General features: G+C 46.9%; 1 protein-coding gene across 1 annotated transcript; it reads right to left on the reverse strand.

Annotated features, from left to right (window-relative positions):
• Nucleotides 1–3615: 3615 nt before the first annotated feature.
• On the reverse strand, nucleotides 3616–5513 carry LOC126648021 (olfactory receptor 14J1-like). Its single transcript, XM_050330670.1, is given in 3 exon segments — nucleotides 3616–3639; nucleotides 4558–4601; nucleotides 4604–5513. Coding segments are annotated over 3 exon segments (978 nt in total).
• Between the last annotated feature and the right edge of the window lie 12147 nt (nucleotides 5514–17660).

Raw genomic sequence — 17660 nt, forward strand, 5'->3', positions numbered from 1 at the left:
ATACTAAAAACAAGTACAGTAGTTGAACATGAATACCAGAAATGACAAACTGACAAGCTCATAACCAATTACTACTTAAAATATAAAATGTGTGACTGAAAAATAAAGACAAAGATTATGGGTATGCATGAATGTAGAGAGAGTGAGTTGGTTGCCAGAATGAGTGAGAGATTGTGTGGACATGTGAACGCATGTGAACCAAAATGCATCTTATGCCATATACCTGAAACAAGCACACTCACACAGCAAACACTACCTCTGCCACATCCCCCTAATAGGGGATAGCTGAGAACAAGACATTCCTCCCCCTAAAACTTTTTTTTCTTTAAATAAAAGTAAGTTTTCCCCAGTTACATATAGACCCTCAGATAATAAAGTTTTTGTTCTACCCAAATGCATGAGACCCTTAAGGAAATAGGGTTTAAGTAAGAAAAAAATTACTATGTCAAAAAATATCCTGTTGAAAAGTAGTTAAGGATTTTAAAAGTGCACTGTTTTATATCTTGTTATTAATAAAACCAGGGGAATTGTGGGGTTTCGGGTTATAGTATGGGTGCTGGTAAGGCATGCAGGCAGTTGTAGTTCTTACTCTATCACACGTGTGCAGTTAAATGATTGTGTATGACTGGCTAAGAAAGTCATTGGTTGTGACCTGTCACCATTTGAAACTACTTTTTAAGCTCTTGTCTCTTTCAACAAAGGATACTTTTTTACACACCACATTGGTGTCTCTCTGGTCCCTAGGACCCTTTATTTATTTTATTAATACTACTGCTACAGAATCTGGCATTTTCCCCTGGGGAAGTTCTCAGGGCTCCCAAAGAGCCTGGAGGTCACTTGCTGTCCCAGGGGCTCCATGGTGACCTCCCAGAGGTCATCCTGAGGAATCTCCTGGAATCAAAGGCTCTGTGGGGACACTGCAGGGCCATGTGGAGTCCAGGGACCATGGGGACACTGAGGAAACTCATGAAATGAAGTGGCTACTGTGACACTGCAGGGCCTCCTGGAACCTTCTCCCTTTGGAAACACAAAGGGATGTGTGGGAGGGTTTCACTGAGAACAGGAGGATTATGGAGAGGGACCTTTACACACCCAGATCTTGATGTGTCCACACATCTCTGCCTGGGTGTGGGTGTTGTTGCCTTAAGAGACCATGAGGAAAAGGACTCCAGGCCAATTTAGGTAGGAGATAAGATAAAGAGACCTGGTCTTTTAATGAGTCCTTAGGCCTAGAGGAATACATACCATGTGTGCCCCCCCAGACAGAGGGGTTCTATGATTTTATAATAAGGTCTATCTAATCCCAGGTTTATGCACTGCCAGTTCTGCCCCATTCTGCCCCCTGACACACCCCTTCAGGAATTGGGTTTGGTGCCTTTGGGGCCCCTTCTTCCTCATCTTCATCTTCTTCACAGCACACACAATCCTGGGAGTTCCTAAAAAGTTCTGCCTAGAATGTAACTGTGTCTGTGTGATATCTTCTGGTCCAGGCCTTAGGGTGTTTTTCTACAGTTCTACCTTGAAAAGAAGACTAAAAATGGAGTTTAGAGGGATTGATATGGAATGGGGTAGTAGGGTTTGGTATGTGTAAATACTCTGTTAAGGGTAAGGGATATAATACAACTACATTAAAATGTATTCACTACGCAACTTGTTCTAAAATCTACAAAAGTTAAAAAAACCCCAAATGATCTGAGGTATCAGTGTGAATTAACTCTGGTGTGAGTGTTGTTATTGTGAATCTATAATTCAGTCTCTGTTCAGTTCTAGTAAATGCTATTGAATCCCTTGATAACTGTTCAGTTGGTCAATGATTAAGCGCTACTAATTCTTTTGCCCCCTTATAGTTAGATCCAAATCCTTTGCACCCTGACCCTTTTCCATCCTGTCTCTGTGTAAATCATTCCCCTTCATAGAAAAAATATATTTCTGTGACTTCCACTTAAAAATCTTCCTCCTCAGCTAAACTACAAAACAACTCCAATTAGTTGTTGAAGAATTGAAAACATGAAGACAATTAAAGGAAGGAAAAAAATTTGTTTGTCTTTATTTTAATGAGCCTGGCAAGGCAGGGGGTGAAGAGCGAGGCTGATCATACAGGGTCAGTCTGGATCTCCTGATGAGAAACTCAGCATCAAGATCGCTTGGAGAACACCCCTATCACCTCTCCTCTGAATTGAAAAATACCCATCCTTGAATTAAAAAAAGACTTCTTTTCAAATTGCCTTAAAGACAGTTAAAGGAAGACAAAGAGATCCTGAGGGATTTCTGGATTTTAATGAGCCCCACAGTGTCTTTAGAGAAAAGTCCATCATTCTCAACTATTGAAATAAAATTGAAGAAGGTGCTCAAGAAGTCAGAAACCAAAGCCCAAGTCCCTTGAAGCATTGCTGGGCCCCACTGAGGGCAGGCACTGACAAAACCTCCCCAGGGACACCTTAAAGCAGATCCTTGCAGGCCAGGAGTGCAGGCAGACAAAGGAAAGTTGCTTGTGGTGGCCTGAGGGGCAGAGGCAGCTGCCAGAGCCAAGGGCACAAAGGCCTGGGTGCCTTTGGGCCTTGCAGCCCTGCCAGAGCCCTTGGCCATCTCTGCTGCAGGCTGTGCTCCCCTGGCCCTGCTGCTCCTCTGGCCTTGCAGGCTGCACACACCCCTCCTGCTTTCCCACCCCCCTCCCAGCAGCATTTCTGGGCCCTCCCTGATGGCTCTGCTGTCCCCCAGCTCTGGCTGCTGCCATGTGCACTTGGCCTTCTTGGCTTGGATGCTGAGCCCCTGTGCCCCAGGACATCCCTGAGAGAGCCCAGGCCCTTCTGCTGGGGGTCCCTGCAGAGCTGAGCAGATCCAGGTCACCTCCCATTGCTCTGCCAACCCCTTGGGCCTGCTCTGGGCCCTGCAGGTCCTTGCCCTTCTCCCAAGGGCTGTGGGGGTGCTTCATGGTCAGGCCTTGGGCTTTAGAGCTCAGGGTGGGGATTGGGCAGAACTTTGGGAGGTTTGTTGTTCTGCTGGCAGGGTCTGGTTCAGGATTAGGGGAAGAGCTTTCTGGGCTGGGTCAGGATTAAAGCTTGGCTTTTCATACTACCAGTGCAGGTTTGGGATTGGGGTGGGCATTGGAGTACAAATAGGAGTCTGGAGTTCTGGGTCTGGGCTTTTTCTGGCTTGGAATTAGAGCACTGGATTCCTTTCTGTGGGAGGGGCAGCACTTTTAGATAGTGTTGGGGCTTGAGGTTACAAAGAGGGTAAAGGTCCATCAGGAGTGTTTGCACAGTCAGTGTTTCAGCACCCTCAGCATTCCGTGAACCTGTGTTTACCTCATCAAAATCTTTCCTATGTTTCGACCAAGCCCCTCTTTCCTTTCCCAAATATCCAATCTTTTTTGTCTCAGTTCCTCCTGAACTCTCCCAAACTTTCATCTGGTTGGACTCAGCTTTGTGGTGACCTTGTGCAACGTCATGGAATTAAGGGGCCATTGTGGCACTACAGGGGCTCATGGAAAGAAAAGAAACACAGGGACACTGTGAAATCTTGTGGAACCAGGGCACCATTTAACATTGGGGCCTTGTGGAATAAAAGGGAACCCAGAAACCTTTTGGAACCTGATGGAACAAGAGAGCCCTTGTGTCACTGTGGTGCCTCCTGGAAACCCTGGGACACAGTGGAACCTCATGAAAGGAAGGGGCCACTGTGACACCACAGGGCCTTTTTGGAGTCAAATGCACCTTGGGACACTGGGGAACCCCATGGATTCAAGGGGTCATTGTGACACCGAGGACACCTCATGGCCTCAAGGGACCACTGTGACACTCCAGGCCATTCTGGAGCCAAAGGATCCCGGGGAAACTTTGCAGCCTCCTGGAATCAAGGGGTCATTTTGACACTGCAGGGCCTCATGGAAACCAAACCAAATACAGGCTTGTCCAGGTCCTGAGGGTGATTCAGAAGGGAGGCAGCAGTGATTTCTCCCTACAGACCCACCACTCCAATGGTCTCTCCCTGCCCTGAAGGTTTCTGGCCATCAGGCTGTAGCTGAGGGGCTTGGGTAGGGCCATGAGGAGGGGGTAGAACAAGGACTGTGTCCAACTCTGCCAGGAGGGTTGTGCTGGGCAAGGAGGAGGAGGCTGCAGCAAACAGTGGCACTGCTGAGGGGAGAGGAGCAGGGGGAGAGACCATGCTGGGCAGGAGCTGCCCCAGGATGGCAGCTCTGAAGCACTCCCAGCATGTCCCTGGGAACAGCAGGGGAAGACTGGATTTCCAAATCAGGCTGGGAATGCAAAGAGCAGGAGTGTCCTGGTGTCACTGCAGGAGAGTTCCAGCCCTGCAGCAAGGGCACAGAAGAAGTGACCCAGTCCATGCAGTGCCCTCAGAAGATCCCACAGCATCCTGTAGATGCTGTCAGGGAGGCCAGCTCTGCTTCACAAGTTTCCAGTGCCTGTCCCTGCCTGTGCTCAAAGGGCTCCCACCCCCGGGACTATTTCACATAAAATTATTTAAAGAAGAATCCAGTGACCTCCACAAAAAACCTGAGAAGGCTGGGCCATTACAGAGTCCCCTTCTGAATGCTACACACAAGAACACAGGCACTTTATTGCTCCTGAAAAGCATCCAGTCATCATTTTCCTCAGGGCATCCTTGAGCTCCTGGTTCCTCAGGCTGTAGATGAGGGGGTTCAGTGATGGAGGCACCACCAAGTACAAAACTGACAGAGCAACATTCAGGGATGGGGAGGAGATGGAGGGGGGCTTGAGGTTGGAAAATGTGGCTGTGCTAAGAAACAGGGAGACCACGGCCAGGTGAGGGAGGCACATGGAAAAGGCTTTGTGCCGTCCCTGCTGAGAGGGGATACTGAGCACAGCCCTGAAGATCTGCACATAGGAGAAAACAATGAAAACAAAACAGCCAAATGCTAAACAGACACTAACCACAATGAGCCAAACTTCCCTGAGGTAGCCTGAGTGTGAGCAGGAGAGCTTGAGGACATGCAAAATTTCACAGAAGAACTGGCCCAGGGCATTGCCCTGGCACAGGGGCAGGGAAAATGTATTGGCTATGTGCAGCAGAGAATAGAGAAACCCAGAGGCCCAGGCAGCTGCTACCATGTGGGCACAAGCTCTGCTGCCCAGGAGGGTCCCGTAGTGCAGGGGTTTGCAGATGGCAACGTAGCGGTCGTAGCACATGATGGTGAGGAGGGAAAACTCTGATGACATGAAGAAGACAAAAAAGAAGACCTGTGCAGCACATCCTGTGTAGGAGATGGTTGTGGTGTTCCAGAGGGAGTTGTGCATGGCTTTGGGCACAGTGGTGCAGATGCAGCCCAGGTCTGTGAGGGAGAGGTGCAGCAGGAAGAAGTCCCTGGGGGTGTGCAGGTGCTGGTCGCAGGCTACGGCGCTGAGGATGAGGCCGTTGCCCAGGAGGGCAGCCAGGGAGATGCCCAGGAAGAGCCAGAAGTGCAGCAGCTGCAGCTCCCGCCTGTCTGAGAATGCCAGCAGCAGGAACTGGGCCATGGAGCTGCTGTTGGGCATTTGCTGCCTCAGGGTTTGGTTTTCTGTTGAGGAGAAAAAGGCAGAACTGAATTAGGCCAGAGTCAATCAGGAAAACATATTACATGTCTCAGCAATTTAAAATTCAGGGCCTCTTTTCAGGAAGAATTCTCTGCATCCCTCTCCCCTGAGCTCTGGAGTTTGCTGCTTGAAGGGGTCATTTAGAGCAGGGACCCTGGAATGGACTCCTGAGGAATCCTTTTTGCTGTGAAGTGAGAGGCAACTTGGAGCACAGGGGGACCTCCAATTAAATGTACCTGCAATGTATCCAAGTGTTTCCAGACCTGCTGTTCACAGTTTGCTAAAGTGACAAATGAGGGAGGGGATTTGGATACTTTATTTCGTTCCAGTTTCTCTTGCCAGGAGTGAGCTTGGATGGTTGAACTCTGTGACATTTCTAATGTGCTCCAGGTGAAATCTTGTGAGTCCTGAGAGGCAAAGGGATGGTCTCTTGGTGCAGAGACAAGAGCTGACCATCTTTCGTGTTCACAGCTGCCCCTGGCTATCAGCTCTGAGCTGAAGGGGCATCACTCTTAGGAATTCCTTCAAAAAGTAACAAGGCACTTCTGGTAGCAGAAGAATCCTGGTTCAAAGAGCAGATTGACAGAATCCTTGCCTTTCCTCAGGATGCCTGATTAGGATCTCATCTTTCTCCTCCCGGACTGCCACACAGAGGGATCACTGCAGCTCCCAAGTACAGCTGCCCAGAGCATTTCCATGGAGTTAGCACTGAGGAGTTCTCTCCACGGGGATCCTGTGCAGCACAGAGATAGTATAGCAGAGCTGTGCCCCTCTGGAGGGCACCTGCAGCCCTGCAGGACACCCAGGGAAACAGCTGAAGAGCCTGAAGTGTCCTAGAGGGCACTTGGACACTTTGCTCCCACAGACACATCCCCACAGCAGCACCCAAAGGGTTTGTGTCTGCACAGCAATCTGCCCCCCCCCAAACCCCACACTGGTTCAGAAAACCCAAAGATGAGAACAAGGAGAGCCCAGGCAGCAGGGGATGGCAGGGAAATGCCCCAGTGCTGCTACCAAGGGAGGAGGGACAGGCAGAGACAGATGGAAATGAGGGCCTTGTCCTTGCCTGGGCTCTGGCTGCTGCAGGGCAATGCCCAGCCCAGCCCCCGTGGGCCTGAGGGCAGAGGCTCTGCTTGGGCTGGCAAAGGAGCCCAGGCAGGAGCTGCTCAGGGAAGGGCTCTGTGCCACAGACACAGGCAGGGAGGGGCCACATCCCCCTGGGCAGCACTTGTGGCAGCAGCTGCCTCTCCCTCCCTGCCTGGGTGTGTGTGAGGAGCTGTTCCTGCCAGCAGCCCCTCCCTGTGCCCAGCTCAGCTCCCTGCCAGTGCTGCCAGAGCCGATCCCCAGCCCAGGGCCCAGGGGCAGCTCTGCCTGGGCAGGGGCTTCAGAGCAGATCCCAGAGCCCCTGCGCTGGCTGGGAAGGGGCAGGTGTTGGCAGTGGATGTGCTTCCTGAGCAGGACCATGGCACAGGGAACCTTCTGGCCCTGAGCCTCTGATGGGGCAGCAGCAAGTCCTGCTCTGCAGCAGCTTCTCCTGCTGCCCCCCAGCAAATCCAGCACAGCCATCCTGACAGCTCCTGCCAGGGCTGCCATTTGGCAGCTGCAAGAGCCACTGGCAGCAACTCCCCTGCACTGCTCTGCACCCACAGCCTTCCCGTGCCAAAGGGCTGCCAAGGTTCCTCCCCTGAGCAGCTCTGCCCTGTCCTCCCAGCCCAGGATCCCTTTCACCTCCTGCTCCCTTCTCCTGCCTGCCCTTGCTGCCTGCAGCTCCTGCCCTGCTCTGCCATAGGGCCATTTCCTCTGCCCTGCAGGGACTGGGAGAGTCCTTCTGAAAGATCCTACAAGCTGTGGGATGTGGCAGCTTTAGGAGATCCCTGCAGGAAGAGAAGTTGAAGTGTTCTACAGCCAGAAAATTCTTCATTCAAATCCTGGGAATGTTTCTGCCATAGTCAGAGCTCAGTCCCCTCCCAGCCCAGGCTGCCTCTCACCTCTTTGCCTTTTCTCTTGTGCCCTGGGTGCTGCAGGCAGTGCCCTCAGCCCTGCTGGGCTGTGCAGAGGAGCTGCTCAGCAGCAGAGCTGTGTCTTTGAAGGTGTTCTTGGTTGCCAGGAGCTCCCTGTGTGCCAGGAGCCCAGCCCAGCTCAGCAGCACAGCAACAGCCCCAGGCATTTCATCACCCTGGGGGCTTTGGGGATGAGTCCCTGAACATCAGACCCTGAGGAGAGTTGCAGGAACCTCTTGAGAAACCAAAGTGAGATTCAAACTGTAAAGTTTCTTGTAGTGTTAATGGGTCCCACTGAGGAATTGAAGTGAGAAAAGATCTTGTTAGAACACAAAGATGGAAACTGTGATGATAGGTCAGAGAATCACAAAATCATCAAGGTTGGAAGAGACCTTTAATATCTTTTGGTCCAACTGTCAACCAGTACCACCATAATCATTCTTAAACCATATCCAGATGCTATCTGAATGCTTCCAGACACTCAATGACTTTTCTAGGAATCTTTTTCCAGTACCTAAACATTTAATGAAAATGAATCTAGAGGCTCAAGATGCACTGTTTCTAAAAATGGCACTAAAACAAACGAAGATTGTCAAGAAATATTAAGGTCCCTCAAAGATCCCACTCCAATGGACATGTTTAAGGAGTGTTGCAATGTAGGATCCAACACGTACAGCAAATCCCTACTAACAGAAGTCCTGGCAGTGCAACCACAACAGAAGGAGGCTACGTGTCACCACTGCAGGAAAACACATTTTAACTGGGTCTGCTCCATCTAATAATACAGGGTTAACAGTTATCCCACACTCAGTGACTGTAGACAACCCTAAGGCATTAGAAGTGACTGTAAAAGCTCTATTTCCACCCGTGGAGCAAGACACAGAAACACCCATTGCCAATTTAACCCCCATTGCTGTAGGGGGGGCACTTTGGACTCTATGCCCATGGTCCAATGGTCACAGTCCGTTTTACTCCATCAGCCAATGCGAACCTGCACGGTATCTTTTCCCAACACTGACCAATGTGCTCGAGTTCAAGGTCTTACAGACACAGGAGCAGATGTCACGATCTTTGCATACAGCGACTGGCCAAAGGAATGGAGCACTACAGAGCCCTGCATCGACATCAGAGGGGTAGGAGGAGCCCAGACACCGCTCCAAAGTGTCTCCACTGTACTGATTGAAGGAGCAGAAGGTAAAAGTACTTCAGCAAAACCCTCTGTCCTTAATATCCCAATGACCCTCTGGGGGAGAGATATGATAGGACAATGAGGGGTTCCAACTAACTACCTCAAATTTAGTTTAAAGACCACTGGTGAGTTGTGATCTCCTGCCCTCACATGGCTCTCTGACCAGCCAATCTGGGTATCTCAGTGGCCCCTAAAGGGAGAGAAATTGCAGCAAATCAACCTACTAGTACATGAACAACTAGCAAAGGGACGTATTGTGCCAACTGATAGTCCCTGGAATTTCCCCATTTTTACCATACGGAAATCCCATGGAAAGTGGAGACTACTACAGGATTTAAGAGACCTCAGTAAGATAAAAGACCCGATGGGGGCTCTCCAGCCAGGACTTCCATCACCAACAGTGATACCTTCACAGTGGCCTATTGTTCTTATTGATAGAAAAGATCCTTTCTTTAACATTGCATTAAACCCTAACAACAGTACCTTGGATTTCAAATTATTAACACCACTATTCAGCCCCAGACTGTTACTTTAGCCACTAACATCCACACCTTAAATGATTTACAGTCACTACTGGGCTTAATCAATTGGGTTAGGCCTCTGTTAGGTGTAGCAACAGACACACTGAAACTGCTCTTTCAGCTTCTGAAAAGGGAGGCAGACTTAACCTGCCCTCAATGCTCAACACCGGCAGCTGTAGGAGAATTAGAGACCTTTTGGGTTAAGGCAGGAGTAAACCAGCTGATGGGAATCTGAGGAGTCTCAAGGACTAAGTGTTTTGAGAACACGACAAGGACTGGACATCTGCAGGAATGAGAAAAACAGCACCTGCAGAAGGGAGTTTAAGCTGAACCTGCCAGGAGGCATGTGAATAGAAGTGTTGTGGTTAGATTTAGAAGGAGAAGAATTTAGAAAATAAGATATGTTGACTAACCAATAATAATCATGTGAACAGTGTGTGTTTCGTGTGTGTGACCAATAATAGGTTAAGTAGTCAAATATGTGGTAGTTATTGAATTGTATAAAAGTAAGTGTAATTTCCAATAAAGATGAAGTTTCCAAAACATCATATTGGTGTATGTGAAGTTTCCACTGGGTCTCACACATGACAACAGGTAGCCCTGGCAGTATTAAAAGAAATAAATCAAAGACTGAGTTCCTGTCAGAGCAAAAGAAAAGTGTGTGGGGTTATCTGTTGTTTTATTATTTTTAAAGGTATCAAACAACCTTCTGCTGTAATAGGACAATTAGATGTAAAAGGCAAAGACTTTCTGTTATGGGAATGGGTTTTTTAAGCTTCCAGTTTTCCAAACCCATTACTACAAATACTGAGATGCTCTCCAAAGTCTGCCACAAAAGCAGACTGCAGCTTTGGGAGCTCTTGGGGAGAGATCCAGATGGTATCTATGTTCCTCTGTCTACTGTTCAACTAACTCAAGTGCAGATTCATAGCTCTGATTTTCAGTTAGCCATCGCTGATTACAGGGCTCAATTTTCAGTTCACCTTCCATCTATTCCTTTTTTGCAGCTGCTGGCCCTTACTCAACCAGAGCTAACACACAACTATTCTCCTCTTCCACTAACAAGTGCTAGAACTGTTTTCACAGATGGTTCTGGCAGAACATCTAACACAGCAGTCTCCTGGCTCAGAGCAGGAAAATGGGTATATGACACACACAAGGAAAGAGGTTCCTCTCAGATAGCAGAGCTCTCTGCAGTCATACCTGCATTTCAATTATTTCCTGAGCCTTTAAACATTGTTTCCCATTCAGCCTCTGTCGTCGGAGCAGTCTGACGAATTGAGAATTCATCCATAAAAGATATCTCCCAATTACAATTAGCTCATATGTTCAAATCATTACTGTATGAAATTAGTAAACACAAATTCCACATAATCCACATTCGTTCTCATGCTTCTCTCCCAGGACCCATCCCAGCAGGAATTTATGTGGCAGATCAAATAGCTGATACAGGGTACCTTGTCCAAACTGTAGTAGTTCCAAACAATTTCAAAAAAGCAAAGCTGTCTCACAGTTTTTTTCACCAAAATGCAAAATCCCTCCAAAAAAACATTCCACCTCACACTGTCTCAAGCCAGAGCAATTATTTCTGTGTGCCCTGACTGCCAGAGCCTCACTCCTCTACCATCTGAGGGGGTAAACCCTTGTGGAATTAACCCACTTGACATCTGGCAGTTGGGCATAACGGATTATTCACCATTTGGAAAATTAAAATTCATCCATGTGTCCATTGACACATGTTCTGATGCCATTGCAGCGGCAGCACGTGCAGGAGAGAAGACCCAAGATGTCAACAAACACCTTCTATCTGCAATATCAGTCTTTGGTATCCCCAAAAAGATAAAAACAGATAATGGACTGGCATACACTTCTCACTCTTTGAAAGAGTTTTTCAACATGTGGGGCATCTCCCATGTCACAGGGAGCCCACACAGCCCACACTCCCCCACTGGTCAAGCAGTGGTAGAGTGTGCTCATCAAACACTCAGGAATCTGTTAACCAAACAACAAAACACCACAACTGGACTTGGTGAGTGTGGGAATGGTTGGGGTTTGGCCGATGTGCTGCTAAAGTCATGCATGGATTTTGGTTTCCTTTCTTGGAGCTGACGAAGAGAAGAACCCAGGGACTGCAGGAACTCCTGAGCCAGCCCAAGGGGTGTGCTTTTGGAAGGTGGATGGACAGGCCCAGCTCTCTGCAAGATAAGTGGAGGGCTCTGAGCCAGAGAGGGGATGAGAGCCAGGTACAGGTTTGGGAATTGCCAGGAGCGCTTTTGAAATGAGTGTAGGGAAGGGGATGTCTCAGAACAAGACCCTTAGGAGAGGATAGTGGAGAGGCTGAGTTTTGACCTCAGTACTGGGGTGTGCAGGGTAGAACAAAGAATCTCCCCCATGTAAGATTCTTGTTGGTCTGTCTTTGCAGTTCTGACAGGCACTGCTTGTCACATCCTATCCTCTCCATTCCAGAACAGGCCCTGGCAACCAAGGAACCAACACCCCACACCAGCACAGTCAGACCCACCCATGTGCTTTGAGCCCTTTTGTGATGTCACGACCTATCCAGTCCATTCTGGAATAGCCTGTGGATACCAAAAAACCAAGCCCTCACCATGTGACAGTTCAACCCCATCCGTGTGCCAAAGGCTCCTTTATGATGTCACAGCCCATCCTCTCCATTCCGGAATAACCCCTGGCAACCAAAATGCCAATGCCCCAAAACCCTAAATGCAGGCCTACCCATGTGTCCTGGGCCCCTTTGTGATGTCATGGCCTGTCCTCTCCATTCTGGATCAGCCCTTGGAAACCAAAGTGATGCCCAAAAAAAGGTAGCTTTAAAAAAAACTGCTTAAAGGCAGAATTTTGAGCCTATAAACAGCAGGTATTTATTGAATTATTAACGATGCCGGGGTAGCTTCCAGCTCAGGCTGGACAAAAAAGCTCCGAAGTGGTTCAATAAAAACAAGCAATTTATACAGTTTCTAATCATGATTACAACATAGTCACATGCATATTAATATTATTGCATCACTAGATTACAATATTCATAGCAGGTGGAGTCGGGGCAGAGATTGAGGCGTGGTCTCTATTTTGAGGAATATTGTGGTGGGAGTTCCTGCCTGCCTTCATCCTGGGGTCTGCATTTTACTCATCTTCCTCGGGTGACATGTGTGACCTGTTCTTTCCATTGTTCTCGTGTTCTAATCGTTCAAGCTTCAAGAAACCCTTGGCTGTAGGCCTATTTTACCTATTCAAATGTCTACCTTGGCTCCTCTGGATGAGATTTATGTGTGTTGAGTTCTTTGTCTAGTGTTTGTTGTGGTTCCTTTAAGGTCTAGTGCTCTTAGTACAGCACATTGCCTTCCTCCAAAAGTACAGCTTACAGTGAACAAAATACAGGGGGTAAGGGGGGCTCTAATGGGTTTACAGTAAAAGTGTTTTCGATTAACCCTTCCTCTTTCATTCCCCCCTTTTCTTAGAACTTACGAACTCTTTCGTCAACTTCCAGGGAAATGTGAGTGTGTATTATTGCCCATAATATTTGGGTTCTTTTGACTATAGAGTGTAACTTATACCACAGCCATATATTTAGTCGAACACTGGGATAGTACAAAGCATGGATTATCACTGTAATGATATCCCACCAATGATGCTGTATGTTATTGTGTAGGACGTAAATGACCATGCCTGGTCGAGGCGCTGTCTCACCCAAAAATATTGATGTGATAACCCGTGCATTTGACCATGGCCATTCCATGGTAGTGTTTTGTGTGGAGATTATACTTATCAAGAGTCCACAGAATAACGCTGGGATTTGCCAGTCCATGGTAGGGGTTCCTTCAGGAATTCTCTTGGGGGTTCTCTGGAGGTTTGTTGACTCGAGAGTAGTGGATCCAAGCAGGTCGCTCCTTAATCCTTACTGCCGTGAAGGTGGTCATTAGTATCTGGAATGGTCTTTCCCACTTTTCATGTAGAGGTTTTCCTAAAAGATTCTTAACATATACTCGGTCACCAGGATGTAATGGATGCAATTTACAGTCAGGTTGTTTGGGTTGGTTGTCTATTACCACTGTAGCATTTTTATCAAAATATTTTCCCACTGTTATTATATTTGTTCTGTATGGGAATAATTCAGGCCACCCAGAAAATGTGTATGTCAAAAAAAAGAAGGTATCTATACCCCCCCCTTTTCTTGGGAGTTCAGAGAAATCAATTTGTCACACTTTTCTGGGAATTTTTTCCTGTTTATTACCCTTTCCTATATTCTAGTTCCTGTGTTAGGGTTATTTTTCAAGCAACGTTCACATCGAGATGTGACTTGCTTTATTGCTGTGAAAAGCTTTGGTCTTGCTATCCTAGCTTTTAAGTACTGATAGAGGGGTTCTAAGGCCTAGTGAGTCTTTTCGTGTTCTGCTTTTACAAATTGCCAGATTAATTTTTCTGGAAGTACTATTTGTCCTGTCTCTAGCTGGCCCCACCCGTTGTCTAGTATCTTACCTTTGTTTATTTGTATCCACCTGTGATCTGAGTCCTGGTACTCTGGCTTAAAATTAGTATTTAATTCCTCTGGAACTAGGGCTGATACAATTACCTCATCAGTTCTTGCAGTAGCTAATTTAGCTTGTGCATCAACTTTTTGGTTACCTATTTCTGGAATGGTGTTACCTCTTAGGTGTCCCTTGTAATGCATTATGGTCACTTTGGGAGTTGGACAGCTTCTAACAATCGTAGGATTTCCTCAGCATGTTTGACAGCTTTCCCATGGGTCGTCAGCAGTCCTCTCTCCTTCCAGATTGCTCCATGAGCATGTACAATGGAGAAAGCATATTTAGAATCTGTCCAAATGTTAATTTGTTGTCCTTCTGATAGTTTAAGAGCTCGGGTCAGAGCTATCAGTTCTGCTTTTTATGTCGAGGTCCCTGCAGGTAAAGGGTTTGATTCGATTACCTGTTCTGTTGTGGTTATTGCATAACTTGCCAGTCTTACCCCATGCCTCATAAAGATGCTGCCATCCATGAACCAGTCTTCTGCATCTTCAGGCGGTTCTTCTGTAAGGTCCGGACGGCTGGAATACACAGCCTGGATGATTTCCAGGCAGTCATGCTCGATGGGCTCTTCTTGCATTCTTCCTTTGTTTCTGGCCTGGGCATCTGGCAGATGGCTTCTTTTCTCTCCATTCCCAGAGATCGCTGTCCTCCAGAAATCTCGTATCCCAGGTATACCACCTTTTCTTGCACCAACGGGGTTTTCTGTTGAGAGACTCGATATCCATTTAATCCCAAGAAATTCAACAATGCAATTGTCCATTCTATACATTTTTCTTCAGTTTCAGTTACTATGAGTAAATCATCTACGTATTGTAGAAGAATGCCATCTCCCTGTGGCCGTTACCATTGATCCAATTCCTTAGATAATTGATTTTCAAATATTGTGGGACTGTTTTTAAAAACCTTGAGGTAAGACCATCTGATTCACATTCTATTAATAATCCTAATTCTAAAAATTTCTCTATTATGGGTTCAATTCCCTTGTCCAGTCTTTTAGTCTCAGTGGATATTGTTTCTTAGCCACTGGTTTGGCACCTGGTTGTAGTTCTGTTTGAATAGGAATCTGATTGACATTTAAATGATCCTGGCTTGGCTGCACATAGTTCATTGCTAAAGTCAGAGCTGCTATTATTTGTTCTTTACCTTAAGTCCAATTTTACCTTGTTTAAATTCTATTACAGCCCCTAGAATTTCTAGTAGGTCTCTGCCCAATAGGGGCTTTGGAGAATTAGGCAAATACAAAAACTGATGGACTCCCGTTTGTTTTCCAATTTTATATTTTAGGGGTTTTCAAAAAGAAAGCTTTTTCTGATTGGCCTGTAGCTCCCATTACTTGGATAAATTCGTCACTTTTTGGCACTAATTCCTGATTTAAAACGTAGCTCCAGTGTCAATTAAAAGTCCATTTCTTTTTTTTTTCCCCTAGCTCTAATTTAACCAGTGGGTTCCCTCAGGGCAGGCCTGCCGGCCCTCCCTCACTCAGTACCCTGTAAGCAACAACAGCCCCTCCTGTGCCTGTATCTGTACCTGTTAATTCAGGGCATTCTACAATATGCACATTGGTTTTGACCCAACCTTGTTTGTCGGGGAGGCAAACTTTACATCTGTTACACAAGGCTTGCACCAACAATTACAAAATAAACAGTTCTAGGTCTTATTCAATGTGGTGTGCTTATAGTTAACTGTTCAGCACTACTTCCCATATAGCAATCCTTGGCATGCTAAGACCTTTAACTATGTGTACCTGGATGTTTCAAGGTAAGCAAGATATACCAGGTATACAATAATTTTTCCAAAAATAACAAGACAACACAAAATGACAATAAACACACACGAAACCATTAACACAATAACAGTGCCCCAAACCCCAGTTCATAGGGTGGTTTGTCAATTGTCAGTTAACACACACAAAGGTAATACTAAATAAACTCAGCACAATAACTACGTATAAGACAAGACAATATGACACGTTCCAGGCCAAGAATTCTTATCTAAACCAGAAACCAGAAGGCCTTATTTAAACCAGAAACCAGAAGGAGACCAATTCCTCAGTTCTCCCAAACAGAAGGAGACTGATTCCTCAGTTCTCCCAAACAGATAAACCAGAAGGAGACTGATTCCTCAGTTCTCCCAAACAGAAGGAGACCGATTCCTCAGTTCTCCCAAACAGATAAACCAGAAGGAGACCGATTCCTCAGTTCTCCCAAACAGAAGGAGACCGATTCCCCGGTTCTCCCAAACAGATATTCAGCCAAGTGTTTAGCTAAATATAACCACAGACCAAAGAAGCGTCCTTCTTATGGTGTGTTCTACATGATAACAGCAGCGTCCTGCCCATGTGATAGAACACCTTATTACAGACACCAGTGCATGCAAGTTAAAACCAGAATAAATACCTTTTGATTATGGGAACTTTATCCACTCCTGCGAGAAGCCAACGAAGACAGGAGCTCCCCATTTATAGGTAAAAGCTTACCTTTAGCGCGCCTGGGAAGGGGTCCTGACCTTCGATGGATTCCACAGTCGAGGGATAATTGTCCCACCTGGGTCGCCAAATTGATGCCCAAAAAAAGGTAGCTTTAAAAAAAACTGCTTAAAGGCAGAATTTTGAGCCTATAAACAGCAGGTATTTATTGAATTATTAACGACGCCGGGGTAGCTTCCAGCTCAGGCTGGACAAAAAAGCTCTTAGTACAGCACATTGCCTTCCTCCAACAGTACAGCTTACAGTGAACGAAGTACGGGGGTAAGGGGGGCTCTTGTGGGTTTACAGTAAAAGTGTTTTCGATTAACCCTTCCTCTTTCAAAAGAACCAACGTCACAGAATGCAAAAGTGCAACTCCCCCATCTACCATGGGACTCTTTATGATGTCACGGTCTTTCCCCCAAAAAGAAAGCCTGTAACCTTTGGGTTTCAGGTGCAGTTGGTGGGCCACCCTGGGCACTCAATGGGCAGCAAGAGTTTTCTGTCCTGCCACCTTTTGTCTGGGAGGAATATTTAACCCTATTCGATTTTGGGAGTTGTACCAGCAAGTTCAGCACAGGGTTCTGAAAAGCAAACAACAGCGCTTCCACCCAGGAAAGAAAGCCCTTCCCCTGCTCTCTCATGTACAACTGGGGGGCCACTGTTGGCACTCCATGGGCAGCAACAGTGTTCTGTTCTGGCACCTATTATCTGGAAGGAATATTTGTCCAGATTCAAATTTGACAGTCAACTGACGGTTTAAGCAAAGGTCTCCGAAAAGAAAGTGACAGCCCTTTCCCCTAGGAAAGAAAGCCTGTAACCTTCGGGTTTCAAGTGCAGTTGGTGGGACACCCTGGCCACTCCATGGGCAGCAAGAGCTTTCTGTCCTGATACCTTTTGTCTGGCAGGAATCTTTGTCCAGATTCAAATTTGGCAGTCGGACTGGCAAATTCAACGTGGGGCTCCTGCAAGCGAACGACAGCCCTGCCCTCCAGGAAAGAAACCCCTTACCCTCGGTCTCTTTTTCTGTTCCTTCAAATACAAATTGCAGGGCAGCTTTCTGCCATCTCTTCTCTTGGGAATTGTGAAGACAGAGCTGTCTCCATGTTCAACACCTCAGGAAAAACCACCCTGTTAACACCTTTCCCAACCTTCCCCAACCTGTCCCAAAGCCGAGATGTAGAAAGAACCGTTGTAAGGTTATTAATATAATAAATAAGGGGTCTGCATGGACCAAGAGACACCAATATGGTGTGTAACAGAATGCTTTATTGAGAGAGAACAAAGGTAGAAGTAGCAGTTTTGAATTGTAACACGTCCCAACAGGTAACCCTCTCAACCAATCCTTCCAAGGTTCTTCACTGCTCATGTGCACCGAAGTCCCACAGAC

Source organism: Myiozetetes cayanensis, unplaced genomic scaffold (genome assembly GCF_022539395.1).
Source record: "Myiozetetes cayanensis isolate MyiCay16 unplaced genomic scaffold, myiCay2020 scf426, whole genome shotgun sequence".
Lineage (NCBI taxonomy): Eukaryota > Metazoa > Chordata > Aves > Passeriformes > Tyrannidae > Myiozetetes > Myiozetetes cayanensis.